Source organism: Leopardus geoffroyi, chromosome E1, assembly GCF_018350155.1.
Source record: "Leopardus geoffroyi isolate Oge1 chromosome E1, O.geoffroyi_Oge1_pat1.0, whole genome shotgun sequence".
NCBI classification, from domain to species: domain Eukaryota; kingdom Metazoa; phylum Chordata; class Mammalia; order Carnivora; family Felidae; genus Leopardus; species Leopardus geoffroyi.
In genome coordinates this window covers 13,240,024-13,254,610 of record NC_059330.1, presented here as the reverse complement: position 1 = coordinate 13,254,610, position 14,587 = coordinate 13,240,024, and the positions used below count along the sequence as shown (strand labels likewise).

Below are 14,587 nucleotides of genomic sequence, written 5' to 3'. Positions count from 1 at the left end.
GGAAAGTAAGTATCTCCATGGGTATTAAAAAGGTTTGAATTTTTGCTTATTTTTCACCAAGGGGAGGAAAACAGAAGTGTTGCTTTAAGAGCTGAATGGTTGATATTTCTTGTGAACATGACTTTGGCAATGTGTTCCCAGGTTAACTAAACATGTTTTTACTCCTTTTCTAGAACTCTGGTTTCATACCTTTGAGAATCCATACTCACTGTGAAAAGAGGTGTGATCATGATAAAGAAATGCCTCTAAGTACCTGAATTTTTGTCACGTTTTTCACTCTTATAACCTGGAGATCTTGTAATTTGATTGGAACACAAATTTGCAGCTGGAATTCGGCTCCAAAGAGATTTTCCCCATGTATCTGCAAAATAAAATCAGAGCGTGGGAAATCAAACTGGTGTTTTGCCACCTGTAAATTTGCAATTATAGGCACTAAGCACTTACATTGAAGAAGAATTCTTTATAGACGGAAAGCCCCTGGCTTGTGTTCATGTATATCACTGACGGCCTGCAATTGAGACGATATTTGTTAGGCCTCAAGGCCCCCTCCTTTCAAAGGAGCCTGAATGCTACCAACTGTATACACTAAGAAAGAGGGTACCAGATCCTTAAGATGAATCAAAACTGAATATCAAAATGTAGAGTGGCGGTAGGGCAGCTGGGATCAGGTAGGATATTTGAATTCTGTATATTAGGGCTGGTTCTGTGTGTGTCTAATTATCATTCCTCAGAGTGGCCTTACTTTTCTCTTTCCTTGTTTCTCAATGCCACAGCTCCTCTCTTCCCTCCTTAGCATTACGTCAGTAACTTTTTGTAGCAAGACCAGCAGGCACTGCTCCCCCTTTGGTTACTACCATGGTGTTTCTAGGACCCAACTGTTAGTGCCCCAGAGATCAGTGGGAGCCTGGGCTTTAAGCAGCCTCCTTTCAGTGAAGGACAAGGCCCACATCCACCCCGACCACCAGTTCCCACAAGAGAGAATTCCTGCAGGTGTTGGCCCCTCGGAAGTACTTACTTGGGAAGAACTGCAATGAAGGCATGCTTGAACTGGAGGCTGTGGGTCTTTGTGACCAAAGACTGTTTTCCATTGAGACTAGGAAATAAGAGTGTCAGTTGACAGCACACCTGCTTTGTACACAGCTACTTACATACCTTGGCTTCTCCGGGTCAGTGAGGGTCAGGTAAGAAAAGACTCTTGAAGATAAGTAATCAGAGTGCAGAAGACCATACTTGGAGAAACACTGATTTTAAAAGAGTTTCTCAACCTTGACAATATTGACATTTTGGGCCAGACAATTTTTTGTGAGAAGCTATCCTCCTGTATGATGTTTAGCAGCATCCCTGGCCTCTCCCCACTAGATAGCAGTAGCACCCTCCACCCCCTGCTCCAGGTTGTGGCAACCAAAAATGTTCTCAGGCACTGCCCCTGAGGGGCAGAATAATCCCCATTTGCGAACCCTTCCCTAACACTATACCCCACACCCCCAAACATAGAAGTTTTGCAGATGACAGAACTTCTCCAAAGTTAAATGAACCAGAATTAGAACTTGCATCCAAGGCTAATTTACCAGACGCTAAGCCAGTTTTGCTTTGTGTGTCACTAAAAGAAGGTTTTCAATATTTCCGATAGCAAGAAGGGAAAGCCAGGTCACTGCAGCAGCATAGGTTCTTTTTGTGGGTTCACTGAGGCTCTTCCTGAGCAGTGAGGGAGCCATAACTCTTAACACACACGCACGGGATGGAGACTTCTTCCAGGGCCACAGCCTGGACCTGCTCTGACACAAACAGTACTTACTTGGTGGCTGTCACAGTGATACTGGCTGTCCTGTTTGGAAAGGCATTCTCTTCTAGCTGCCAAACTACTGAAAAGATTGCCTATTTAAAAAAAAAAAAAAAAAAGAAAGTCACGTGGTTCCTCTCTATACCACCCACAATTCAGATTGCTTCCTACTAACTAAACAGACCTGGGAAGCAATTCATATTCCTCACATTTTTGTAGCACAGGATGCTTCCACATCTATTATTCCATGTAAGCCTCACAATGTCAATATGGAATAAGCTGGGCATACAGCATTATTCCCTTTGTACAGGTGAGGAAACCACTTCAGAGCTTGCCCACGGCACAAAGATCATCAGTGGCAGATCAGGGACTCCCTTCACAATAGTAACCCTGGGTCTGCCGCTCCCCCCATACTACTCCCAACTTCACTCTGCTGTAATGGGGGTGAACCAGCAGTTTGAGGCTATATCTCCCACCCCACCACTCCCTACTTTGAGAGCAAACTTGGCAGCTCTAAGCTCTGCTGAAGGGGTTGATTACAGTACAGTGTGGAGACCACAACTAAGAGATTCAGATGAGACCGGGAACGTGAGAGACACCAAGTCCAAGTTAGAAGAGTCAGCTGACCAAAACAGACTCACAGACGACCTCCTGAGTATAGGGTGACCAATCTTGCAGTTCATGTCCAGCACAGAAGCAGTTGGCTTAGGGTCATCACACCAAATGTCTGGAGAAGGAGGCTGTTAACACAGAAAAGACCCTGTTCTTAAAGAGCAAAAAAGGAAGCATTTGTCTCATACCAATTCAAATATTCACCAATTTTCTACATGCCAGAGCTCAGGCTTTATCTGCCAGGAGCTCAGGACACAAATCAGATTTGGTCTCTGTCTTCCTCACAAGCTGGGCAAAAGGGATCAGTAGTAGGTAGTTGAGGAATTTAAATACAAGGCCCAGGGAGTGGTTCTGTAAAGCTGTGAAGGGAGTCCCTGATCTGCCACTGAAAAACAGTATTGAAAGAGGTGAAATCCAACAAGGAGGAAGGAATCTGTGAAGTCTTCATTGGTAGCGAGGCATTTGAACTGGGCCTTGGACCAATGCAAACTTAATATCCTGAGATGGGCTGGAAGGCTAGCATGAGCCAAGCACTGCCACGGAGCCTTTCTCAACCATGGATCTTCATCTAGATCACTGAATACAGAAGGTGATTTCATGGACAATTTTCTTAATTCTCCCAAGGATAGTGCAACACCACTTCCACTCAAGAAGCTTATGAGGTAATTTCATTATTTTCAGGTAATCGATGCTATCCTAGCTCAAATAGCCTAAGACCCCAGGGACAAACCTGTAGTTTGACAAAGGCAGGTTTAATGATTGCTTACAATGAGGAAAACTGCACCAGGGTATGTCTGTCTCACCAAACAAAAGCAAAGACAGTTAAAGGATTCCGGGGAAGGGTACAGTTCAGGTGAAATATAAGTAAAGCAGAGTTTTGACAGGCTCTACTAAGTAAAGCAGGGCCAGACCCAGGGACCCCTTCCTTGGAAACTATTAGGGTGGATTTGTAAAGTTGTGTCCAGAATGCTTTGTCTGAAGCGCTGTGCCTCAAGATGAAAGCTTCTCTTCAAAGTGACATATTATCCAGTCAAGAGTGAGATGGTTTCATAATTACAGATAGAACTTCAAGCAGCAAAGTCTCTGATTGCCTATGATTTTAGAGAACACTTTTCAGTGTTACTTCACAGCTGCAGGATGTCCTTGGGGGAATTATTGTTTCCTAGTATCTTGCAGCTGGCTTTGAGTCTGTGATCCCAGGTTGATGAATGGCAGGGCAGACTTTTACTTTCCCGGTCCCGGCTAACTTAGAGAATATTTTCCTCTCAGAACCCTGGTTAAGAAAGGCTGCAGGCAAGGAGTGACTGCAGAACGGCATCACTGGTGGCTCTTTAGGCAGAGAATAGCGCGACTGAACCCATAGCACAGCATGCAGTTGGAGGGGATCCACCTAGTTTATTGGATGGACCTGGATGAGACTGGAGGCAGGGAGACCAGTTCAGAGGTTGCCATAAAAAAGCAGGTGTACAGGAAGGGACAGCCATGAGTGTATGTTTCCAAAACTGCCATCGTAGTTACCTTCTGTATCCTCTTAAACTGTAAGTTTCTGGGGTAATTCAAAGCCATGCTCGTCATGTAGGAATCTTCCCCAGAGTTAGTTAGGTTAATGTTCAGAGTCAGCTCCTTTGTGAGACCCACCACCAATTCCTGCCTGCACAGCAGTAGGCAAAGAGATACATGTTACCAATTTATTTGATCTGTAAAAACCTCAATGCAATACAATAGCACAATCTTAACTAACTTCTTAAATCGCCTAAAGGATACATTTAGCCTAGATTTTCTTCCCCCTCAACATAAGCAAACACCTGGACTGCTATCCCCCCTCAGTTGCTATGTGAGACGGTGATAATGCTTCCCATTATTTGGTGCTTACTATATGGCAGGGACTGTGCTCAATGCTTCACATCCTCAATTAATCCTCGTAATAACTGTGTAAAATAGTATGGTTACTGTCCATTTCATAGAAAAGGAAACAGAAGCCAAGAGAGTCTAATTTGCCTGAGGTCTAACAGTCTCAAAAGGGGGTTGGGAAAATTATAATTAAATACTCTTTCTACTGCCAATTCACTGCAACCCTAGGCAAGGTACTTCATTACACAAATTCATCCATTTCATATATACTTATGGAGTACTTTCTCTGTGCCAGATACTCTGCTCAATACTGGGGCGTCTAGGTGGCTCAGTTGGTTAAATGTATGGTTTAAAACAGTCTGTTCAGACTTGAGAAGACTTGGGATTTGTGAGAGCTTCCTTCAGTCCACTGAGGTGCTGTGGGGCCCCAGAATATAGAACCACTACCCATAACCAAGATCTGCAGGAGAACACATTAGCAATATAAGGAAAATTTCCTAGCCACCTAGGAAATCTGTTTAAAAACAGAATATGAAGCTCTGGGAAGTATTGTGACATGTGTTTTGTTGTTGTGGTAGTATTCTTTTTGTTTTATCAGAACTGAGAAGAGGATAGATTGATTAGCAGGAGAGAGGGTGGGGAGACAACTAGAGCCTGCTGTGGAAATCCATTGAAGAGATGGCAAATGCCTGGGACACCTGGGCGCCCCAGATGGTTAAGCATCCAACTTCGGTTCAGGTCATGATCTCCTGGTTCATGGGTTGGAGCCCCACGTCGGGCTCTGTGCTGACAGCTCAGAGCCTGGAACTTGCTTCGGATTCTGTGTCTCCCTCACTCTCTGCCCCTCTCCCACTCACACTCTGCCTCTCTCCTTCAAAGATAAACATTTTAAAAATTAAAAAAAAAAAAAAAAAAGATGGCAAATGCCTGATGTAATACAGTAATAGCGGGGATAGAGAGAAGGGATAGAAACCAGATATGGTAAGGCCACACTTGTAACCAGAGCAGCAGAGAGAGGAGTCAAGGATGAGCCCTGAATTTTCACACTGGATGACCAAGTGGTCCTATTCGTGAGGGAGAGAACACTGGAGAAAGACCAGAGGGTGGCAGCTGACAGATGAGTTCAGGTAGGGATATAAAGAGAGGTGCCTATGGCATAACAAGGTAGAGATGTTGAAACTTCAGTTGGCTAAACTGTTCTAGAGCCCACGAGAGAGATCTGAGAGCCACTGTTCTATTTCACAGGGGTTCTTAACCTGAGGGCCAGGGACAGTTTCAGAGGGCCCCAAATGCAAACACTTATGTTTTATGCCCAAGTCATCTTCGAGCTTTTTCCTTCGATTCTTTAGGAGATCCATGTCCATAAAAAGGTTGAAACCCCTGAAACATTTGGATGCTAACTAAGGATTAGACTCAATCATACTTTTTGAAAAAAGAAGAGACTGGTTACTATTTACACTAGGGGGTGATGTAGGGCCAGCTGTGTGTGCTATATATATCCCAAGGAGTTGGCTGGGAGGGAAGTTCTTGGCTGTAATTAATTCCTGTTGGAAACAGCTGCATCTGTTTATTAGGCTGGATTCCAAAACACTCAGAAGTCTTGAACTGGATCCTTAGCGATTGGGATGGGCTGCGCTAAGCCATCCACAATTCCTACAAATGTCTATGAAAAGGCTTACCAGGACTCAGGCAACAGCATTATTCCACCCAGATGCCAACTCCGGCCAATGGGCCATCAGTGCCATGTTATGTGTGCAGCACTACTAGCCAGGAAGGGCATTTTAAGACCGTCACGTGGGGCGCCTGGGTGGCGCAGTCGGTTAAGCGTCCGACTTCAGCCAGGTCACGATCTCGCGGTCCGTGAGTTCGAGCCCCGCGTCGGGCTCTGGGCTGATGGCTCAGAGCCTGGAGCCTGTTTCCGATTCTGTGTGTCCCTCTCTCGCTGCCCCTCCCCCGTTCATGCTCTGTCTCTCTCTGTCCCAAAAATAAATAAACGTTGAAAAAAAAAATTAAAATAAAAAAAGACCGTCACGTGTCCAAAGTCAAACTCCTTATCTCTTTCTCTCCACCCTGCCTTCCAAAACCAGTCTTCTAAAGGCTTCCCCAATTCAGTTCTTGGCATCACCATTATTGTGGAGTTCAGTGTGATCCAAGGGAACTTTCGCAGTAATGGAAATAGTCTATTATCTCTGCTATTCAGTATCACTGGCCATATGTGGGTGTTGAGCCCTTGAAATGTGCCTAGTTCAACTGAGGAACTAAAATTTTAATTTTACTTAATTTTAATTAATTTAAATAGTTAAATGTGACTCGTGGCTACTGTATTGGACAGCACAAATCTAGATGTTCAGGATGAAACCATGGAAGCTGCCTTAGACCCTTCTTTTTCTCTTACTCCCCTGATCCAATCTGTCATCAAGTCCTGTGGGCTCTAACTTCAAAATATAGGCACCTTTACCTGCTACCACTTTGGCCCAAGTCATCATCGCTTCTCACCTGAGTTATTATTAATAGATCCTTACTATCTCCCTGCTTACACCTTTGTTCCTGCAGTCTACCACACAGCAGCAAGAATGAGCCTGTTAAAATGCAAGATCCTGTCATTCGTCTGGCTTCCCAGCTCACAATAAAAGCCCTTATGCAGGGCCTCAGAAGTCCCATATAACCTTTCTCCCTGCCCCCACATTACCTCTCCCTCATTCTACTGCAACCACACTGGTGTCCTGGCCATTCCTCCCACCTCCAGGTATGCTCCCATCTCAGGGAATTTGCAGCTGCTCTCCCTGCAGACACCCACAGAGTTCATTCCCCAATCTCCTCCTGTGTGTACCAAAATGTCACCACAGTGGGCCCTTTCCTGACCACTCCAAAACTTCAATCCACCTCCACCCGGCACTTTCTCTCACCTTCCCTGCCTTTTCTTCATAGTACATCGCATCAACATAAAATGTACCTACTATCTTCTCCTCCTAAAACACCGCGAGGGCAAGGCTGTTTTGTCTATGTTGTTTGCTGATGTATCTCCAGCATGTAGAGTGCCTGGCACAAAGGAGATGCTCCATAAATATTTAATGAATTAGTTAAGTAATTGGGTTAAGAGGTGAGCCAAGGAAGAGGCTACCTCTACCTGGGGTAGTCCTAGGAGCAAGAAACACTAGGGTATGAAAATAGCATTGTCCAGGGTGTCAGAGACCTGGGTTCAAGTCCACCAAATGAGCTCTGTGATCCCACACAGTCCCTCAGCTACTGAGTCTGTTCCATAATCTATAAGACAGAAATACAAATCTCTTGCCTCCCTCATGGTGTGGCTGAGGACCCAATGAGGTAATAGATTCAAAGCCCTTTGTGGGCCATGAGGAAAAGTCAAATTTTGATGAGGGATTTGCCGGGTACACCTTCAGGAGAAAGTTAGCTGCAGTTGACAACTCACTGAGAGGTGGTGATGGCCATCTGTAAGTCAGCAACACAAAACAGCTTATTCGTGCAGTTCTTCTCATAGGGCAGCTATAACCAAACAGAGAGAGGCAGGGGTCAGACCAGGGACACCACCATCCCTGGGAGCTTTGCCTCTCAATCTTCCTGTAGGACATACCTCTCCTTCCTTAGACTCTGAGGAGTGCAGGTAGAAGGACGTGAAGGCCAACAGACTGGGGTTGTACCCATATGGCCAAGAGAGCTGTGACTGTGACATTCCTTGACCTGTCAGGGGTCCGGAGTGTGCTTGGTCTTACAACAAAGGTACACCGGGATTTAGGCCTCTGGCCAAGGTGAAAAATGGGGGGACCTTCATGGAATGGTGGGGGTGCCTGTCACATTTATATCATGGGAATTAAGCAGCAGGCTTGCTCACAACTCACTAATTTGAACATTTTAGGGAGGAAAACCTAAGAGAAAAAAAAGCTTCCTTAGTCCTTTTAAGTAGAGGCAGGAACAGCAGGAGCAGGAATGGGGGGACACCTAACCCAAATATTGTGAGGTCCAGTCCTGTGAGGTTCTTGTCCCCATGACTAGTCTTCTCTGTAGGATAAATATTCCCCTTGTAATTTTGCCTATACTAAAACAAAATCATTTGGAAAGTTACCTAGGGTCCAAAAGGCCCAGGCAAGGTGAACAGCCCTAGTTAAGTTAAAAAATCAAATTTTCTAAAGGAGCTGGATCTATTTTTTTATTATGAAGGAAATAGCCAGCTCCTTAACTGGAGAATCTCTGTGTTTATCTCCCCAGCAGCCAGTGACCACCTCAGTAGCTTTCTGCAAGGAATGTTACCATGGCCTGGAGCTGGAATGGGAGCCCAAAGCGAGAAAGGAAACTTACTTCCCAGAGGAGGGAGATGCAGTTTGAAGAAGTCAGATCTTGGAGCTCTATCTGGCTAGCTTAACAGTCTGAGGCAGGTTTTTTTTACTTTTGCTTTTAATATAGCCAAGTAGCCTGCTTTTTCACCCAGGCTCAGTGAGAGAGAGCAGGATTAAAGCATCTAAGCTCCCAGCTAGAACTCATTCTTTGGAAACATCTATGTGCCTAACCTAACACCAAATAATTTCTCCTCACCCATTTCATTAGTGGAATAATTTTTTTTTTCTTTAAATCTCTTTGTTAGGGGCTCCTGGATGGCTCAGTCAGTTAAGCGTCCGACTTCAGCTCAGGTCATGATCTCACAGTTCGTGGGTTCGAGCCCCGCATTGGGCTCTGCGCTGACAGCTCAGAGCCTAGAGCCTGCTTCAGATTCTGTGTCTCCCTCTCTCTCTGCCCCTCCCCCACTCACTCTCTGTCTCTCTCTTTCTCAAAAGTAAATAAACATTAAAAAAAAAAGTTTAAAGATACTTATTAATTACAAAGGGAAACAGTACCAGAAAGGGACAGATCAACATGTTGTACCTCCTATGCTGTGCACTTAGAAGGACACAACTTCACTTCTGTGATACTCCTGTCAAAAATGCATAACTTGAATGTAGCCATGAGGAAACATATTCTACAAAATAATTGGCCTGCACCATTGAAAAATGGTAACGTCATTAAGGGCAAAGACAGACCCAGAAACTATTGCAGATTGAAGGAGACTAAAGAAAGATGAGTAATGAAAAAATGTAATGAATGATCTTGGGCCAGAAAAAAAAAATTGTTTTCTTTTGCCATATAGGACACTAATAGGACAACTGGTGATATCTGAATAAGTTTATACATTACTTAAGAGCATTTTATCATTGTTAATTTCCTGATTTTGATCCTCATACTGTGGTTTGATAAGAGAATGTCCTTGTTTTTTAGGAAATATATACTGAAGTATTGGGGTTTAAGAGGCATCCTATCTGTAACTTTGTAACTTACTCTCAAATGGTTGCAAAATATAAACGTGTGATATATATACATACACATACACATACATATATGGAATGTGTGATATGTATATATACACATATATGTATATGTGATATGTATACATTGTATATATGCACACATATATGGATGTGTGACACGTATATATTCACATATATATGTATATGTATGTGTGTATATATGTATATGTGTGTGTGTGTGTGTGTGTGTGTATATATATAATAAGAGAATGATAAAGCAAATACGATAAAATATCAAAATGGTAACTTTGGGGGAATCTAGATAAAGAATGCATGGGAATTTTTTGGACTATTCTTTCATTTTTTAGCAAGCCAAATATTTCAAAATAAAAAGGTTTTGAAAAACAGAATGTATATAATTAATTATAATCTATTTATTCATGAAATTTTGTTACATTAGTTCTCCTAATCTTTTCTGAATCATCTACTCTGTCATACCAAAATTTTAAAAATTATTTACAAAATAAATATACTATTATAAATTTAAGATAAAATTCCTTGCCTAAAAGAATTAAGATGACAATCTTTGCTCATAGGGAGGCTGATTCTCCTTCCTGGGCAGAAGAGCAATGGAAAGAGTCACCCTAGTTATATTATTCTCTTATTTCTATTCACTGTTTGTGACTGATTCATTGGATACTGGCCAAAACTGAAGCCAAATATTTATTTAATTTATATAGAGCATTGTTGTAAAAATATTAGACAGTCATGAGTGTCCTATGATTACCTGGAAATATATGTACGCTACCTGAAGATTTTCTATGTCAGTATGAACTGCTTTTGGCGGCTTTTCCTTTTCATTCCAACTGACTGTAATTATTATTTTAAATGTGTATGTTGTCACTTTGATCTTGCTGATTTTTCTGTATGCCACAAGACCCTCTAAATGAAGACTGACAGAATACCATGGGGGCCAGGGTATAGAGAACCAAATCACCCTATATATCAAAGAATCAAGAAATTTGAGGGGTGCCTGGGTGGCTCAGTCAGTTAAGCATCCAACTCTTGGTTTCAGCTCAGGTCATGATCTCACGGTTTGTGAGATCAAGCCCCAGGGTGGGGACTGCACTGCTAGCCCAGACCCTGCTTGGGATTCTCTCTCTCCCTTTCTCTCTGCCCCTCCACTGCTTATACTTTCTTTCTCTCTCTCTCTCTCAAAATAAATAAATACATACATACATACATACATACATAAAAGAAATTTGACTGTTTCTTTTCCCCTCTGACTTCTCTGAGTTATGAGAGAAGCTTCTTGTAACAGACACTCACCAAGTTTCTGGGTAGGTCAGACATTCAGTCTGAAGGCCGAGGTCAGGGCCTGGGTAGGCAGATGCACTAAAGAGCATCCTATCTATAGGAAGGAGCAGGTTGGCCCAGTCCAGACTCCACACAGGACCCCCACCACACAATCACCAGAGACCCTTGCCTAGTCGGACAACAAATTCCTATGCATCATTAAATATGTAGCAAGCACATTTTCTGTGAACATAAAGGAACTGACCTTGCATGTGGTTTGGAGACTTGTGTTACCCACCAGTAAGGCCCTGGGCAAATGAACACCATCTCAGGAACTCAGTTTCCCCCGTTTAAACAGCAAGGGGCCGAAATACTGTCTGAGGGTACTCCTAACTTTAACATTCTTTAAAGTTAGAGGAACAGGTACTTTTTGGGGGATGTCTCCCAGCAGTCTCGCCTCGCTGCGTCACCTGGAAGATGGTGAAGGGCTCAGTGTAGAGGTCCAAAACAGGGTGGGGATGGTCCCTCTGGCTCTCTGAGGTCTGGAGTTGGTAGCTGACCTTGACACTGATGCTAGAGAAGCAGTCCTCCTCGCAGAGCTACCACAGAGTCACCAAGTAATACAGGATTGGAGTGGCATGTGGGGGAAAAATGACAAGAATACTTTTAAGTCTGATGTAGTCATAATAAGAAATAAACAATGAAAGTGTTGAGTCAGAAGTCATAAGCCTCTTCCACATAAGCCAAGCTGAAGGGCAACTTCCTTCAACCAAGCTGCCTAGAGCTTTGGAAAAATCTCACTTGATCTGCTACAACCTCAGGCCTGAAAACTCATGATGGTTCCCATCCCAAACACAAAGGGATTTTGGCCATCAAGAGTTACAAACCAACTTGAATATTTTTTGGAGGGCAAATGGAAGCCACAGAAGGGAAGAATTGTGGTCACATCTATGTTCATAAAGGTCTTTCTCAAAGCAACCTGGAGGACTTATTAGAAAGGTAAAACCTGGGGCGGCTGGGTGGCTCAGTCGGTTAAGCGTCCGACTTCGGCTCAGGTCATGGTCTCACGGTCCGTGAGTTCGAGCCCCGCGTCGGGCTCTGTGCTGACAGCTCAGAGCCTGGAGCCTGCTTCAGATTCTGTGTCTCCCTCTCTCTCTGACCCTCCCCCGTTCATGCTCTGTCTCTCTCTGTCTCAAAAATAAATAAACATTAAAAAAAAAAAAAAAAAAAAGAAAGGTAAAACCTGAAGATGAGGAGATTACTTAGGGTGCCATTGGCCTTAAGTGAGCCTTTCAGTGATGGTAGGAGCTTTGAACACCTGAGAGTAGGTGAGCATGATCCCTGGGTAGAAAATGTAGTTTTTATTTAAGGAAGGCATAGACTTGCTACAAACACTTTCTTAATCCAATTAACACCCTGAACAGATATGGGAACAGATATGTAGTGAGAAGCATAACTTATAAGTTTATTGGAATAAATGATCCTTATAGGTCCTTCTAAGGCTGAGTCCTGACAAACGCATGTCTTTTATGTCTCCAGGCCCCTCTGTCAGGAGTAAACCTTTGTAAATGATACCTTTTGTCTTTATTTTATTTTCTCTCATTCAATGTTTCTGATGTTTACTCATATAAGGGCACTCAGCCCCACTGCTAGGTGAGATGAGGCTCATGAGGCTGGGGTGGGGGGATCCACCGTTATTCCTGATTTGTTGCCAAGAAGAATGTCAGCCATTAGAGCATTTCCCTTTGTGTCCAGTTTCTAGGAAGCTCAGAGACATAGTGGTCAATTTCAGTAGATTTCTTTACTTTGGAGTTCTAGTATAATTAACTCCATCTCCCATGCCATTATATGGTTCTTGATCTGCTAGGATTATTATAATTGTCTAGTTTGTTTTGCGTATATATCCTTCATGGCAAGCATCTCAATCTTTTTTCTCAAGAAAACCCAGACCCATCATGACTCTCTTCTAAACTCCTCCACTTACCTTTCCCTCTGTGGGAATGAGCAGGAGGGGCTCACAAAGACGGGACACACTGCCATCCCATTCCCTAAGGTGGCTCTGACAAATATTCTTGTCTGAACACTGCAGTCTTTTCCTCTGCTTCATCACATCCACGTCCAATGTGAAGTTCAGAACTGTGTCTTTGAGGCCTGGGAATGAAGACCAGACCTTCCTGATAAGACTGGGATGGGTAAGCCCTAGACAGAGGGCCCCTAGCCTGCCTGCAGTTCCTTATGAGCCCTTCCTGAGTGGTGTCCCCACCTAGTCCCTTGTGTTGGAATCCCAAGTTTCTTCATTTCAAAAGTACTTTTCTCATGGTCTTCTGGCACCTGGTTCTAGTCCCTCAGTGCCCCAGCCCCAAACCCAAAGCAGCACATTCCCAGGGCTATGATTGAAAGAGAAAACTATGAGGAAGAATAATTCAGAGACTGGAGAGAGAAACCATAGAGTAAAACCTGAGGATAGCGGAGCTGGAAGCACCTTACAGACTACCTGGGCCAACTCTCATACTGTACAGAATAGAAACCAGGGCCCAGAGAATGAAAGACACTTGCCCAGTGTCACACAGCCACTCAGAAGCTGCTATTCAAGCAATGTGACCTGAATCTTTCATCCTATACAGCTGGAACTGATAGGTCTGTCATTTTCTACCCCCAGATTTGATGAAGGCCTCCTTCTACAGGAAAGCCACTCCCACCTGGGAGAATGCTTTCTGACCTGCAAGAGGCAAAGAGACATCTTAGGTATTGTTCTGGAGAGATTAAACCTTGGGGACTGTTGCTGAGGGATTATTCTGGAGGGGAGCTCTTGGGTTAGCAATAAGTACCTGGGCTATGAAAACCATGCCCATCCTCTGCCTTCTGGAAAGGCACCCAACCAATGCCAAGTATGGGGATGGAAAAAGAGGCCAGGCTTCCAGCAGGTTATCTAATCCCACCTGCCTAGGGAGACACAGTGAGGAGGGAAGGAGGGAAGATGTGATCAGAGAGTAAGAGGAAAGGCACTTCTCAGGAGCCCCTACAAACACATGCACACACACACGGGCACAGGAGAGGGGGATGGAGGCGTGGCTGCCTTTTTTCTAAGTCTTCTTTCAGAAACTCAATCCTTCAGCCTTGAGGAAGGGATCCAAAATCCTTCTGCCCAACAAGGGTCAGATAAATCCCTTCATAGTATGGATTTAACAGCAGACCACTCTTTTCTGGGATAGTTCCCATTAGGCAGAACCTAACCTCAAGGGAACTAAGCTCTAATAGAGGGATTTCAAGTACCAGGACTTCATAACACTCCCAGCACACCACCACCCTCCCAGTCCTCTTTCTCTGTCCCCTACAGAAGCCAACAAAGAATGACCACAACACTGGGTGGGGGGGGGGAGGGGGGAGGGTGGTCAGCCAGGCTGTCTATTACCTGTCTCGGCAGCTGTAGTCACAGAGCTGATTGCAAAACACAAAAAAGCATTCACACTGCTATTGAAGCCAATGGGCAGTGCCATGGGGGTGAAGGTCATGGACACATTCAGGTAAACCACAGGTCTTGAGCTAAACAAGATAGCAAAGAGAACCATAAGGAGTGACCACAAGACTTCAGTGCTTGGCTCATTCAATTATTCAATGAATATTTATTGAACGTCTCCAGTATACCAAGTGCTGTTCTGCATCTTCAGGATGTAGTAGTTGGAAAAGAGACAAGTCCCTTCTCTAGTGAGAAAATAGACAACAAGCAAATAAGAAGAGACAAGGAAATCCTATG

The 14,587-nt window shown here is 43.9% G+C and overlaps 1 protein-coding gene across 10 annotated transcripts in view; it reads right to left on the bottom strand.

The window, feature by feature from the left end:
* Positions 1 to 14,587, bottom strand: part of ITGAE (integrin subunit alpha E) — a 73,260-nt gene that overhangs the window by 12,099 nt on the left and 46,574 nt on the right. For all 10 annotated transcript variants that reach the window (XM_045487684.1, XM_045487680.1, XM_045487688.1 and 7 more), the window contains 10 exons: positions 14,246 to 14,376; positions 12,818 to 12,984; positions 11,304 to 11,432; positions 7,674 to 7,747; positions 3,911 to 4,043; positions 2,422 to 2,520; positions 1,796 to 1,875; positions 1,016 to 1,093; positions 445 to 508; positions 254 to 361 (listed from right to left, as the gene is read on the bottom strand). In XM_045487684.1, the coding sequence (XP_045343640.1) occupies positions 254 to 361; positions 445 to 508; positions 1,016 to 1,093; positions 1,796 to 1,875; positions 2,422 to 2,520; positions 3,911 to 4,043; positions 7,674 to 7,747; positions 11,304 to 11,432; positions 12,818 to 12,984; positions 14,246 to 14,376 (1,063 nt within the window). The remainder of the gene's footprint in view (positions 1 to 253; positions 362 to 444; positions 509 to 1,015; positions 1,094 to 1,795; positions 1,876 to 2,421; positions 2,521 to 3,910; positions 4,044 to 7,673; positions 7,748 to 11,303; positions 11,433 to 12,817; positions 12,985 to 14,245; positions 14,377 to 14,587) is intronic.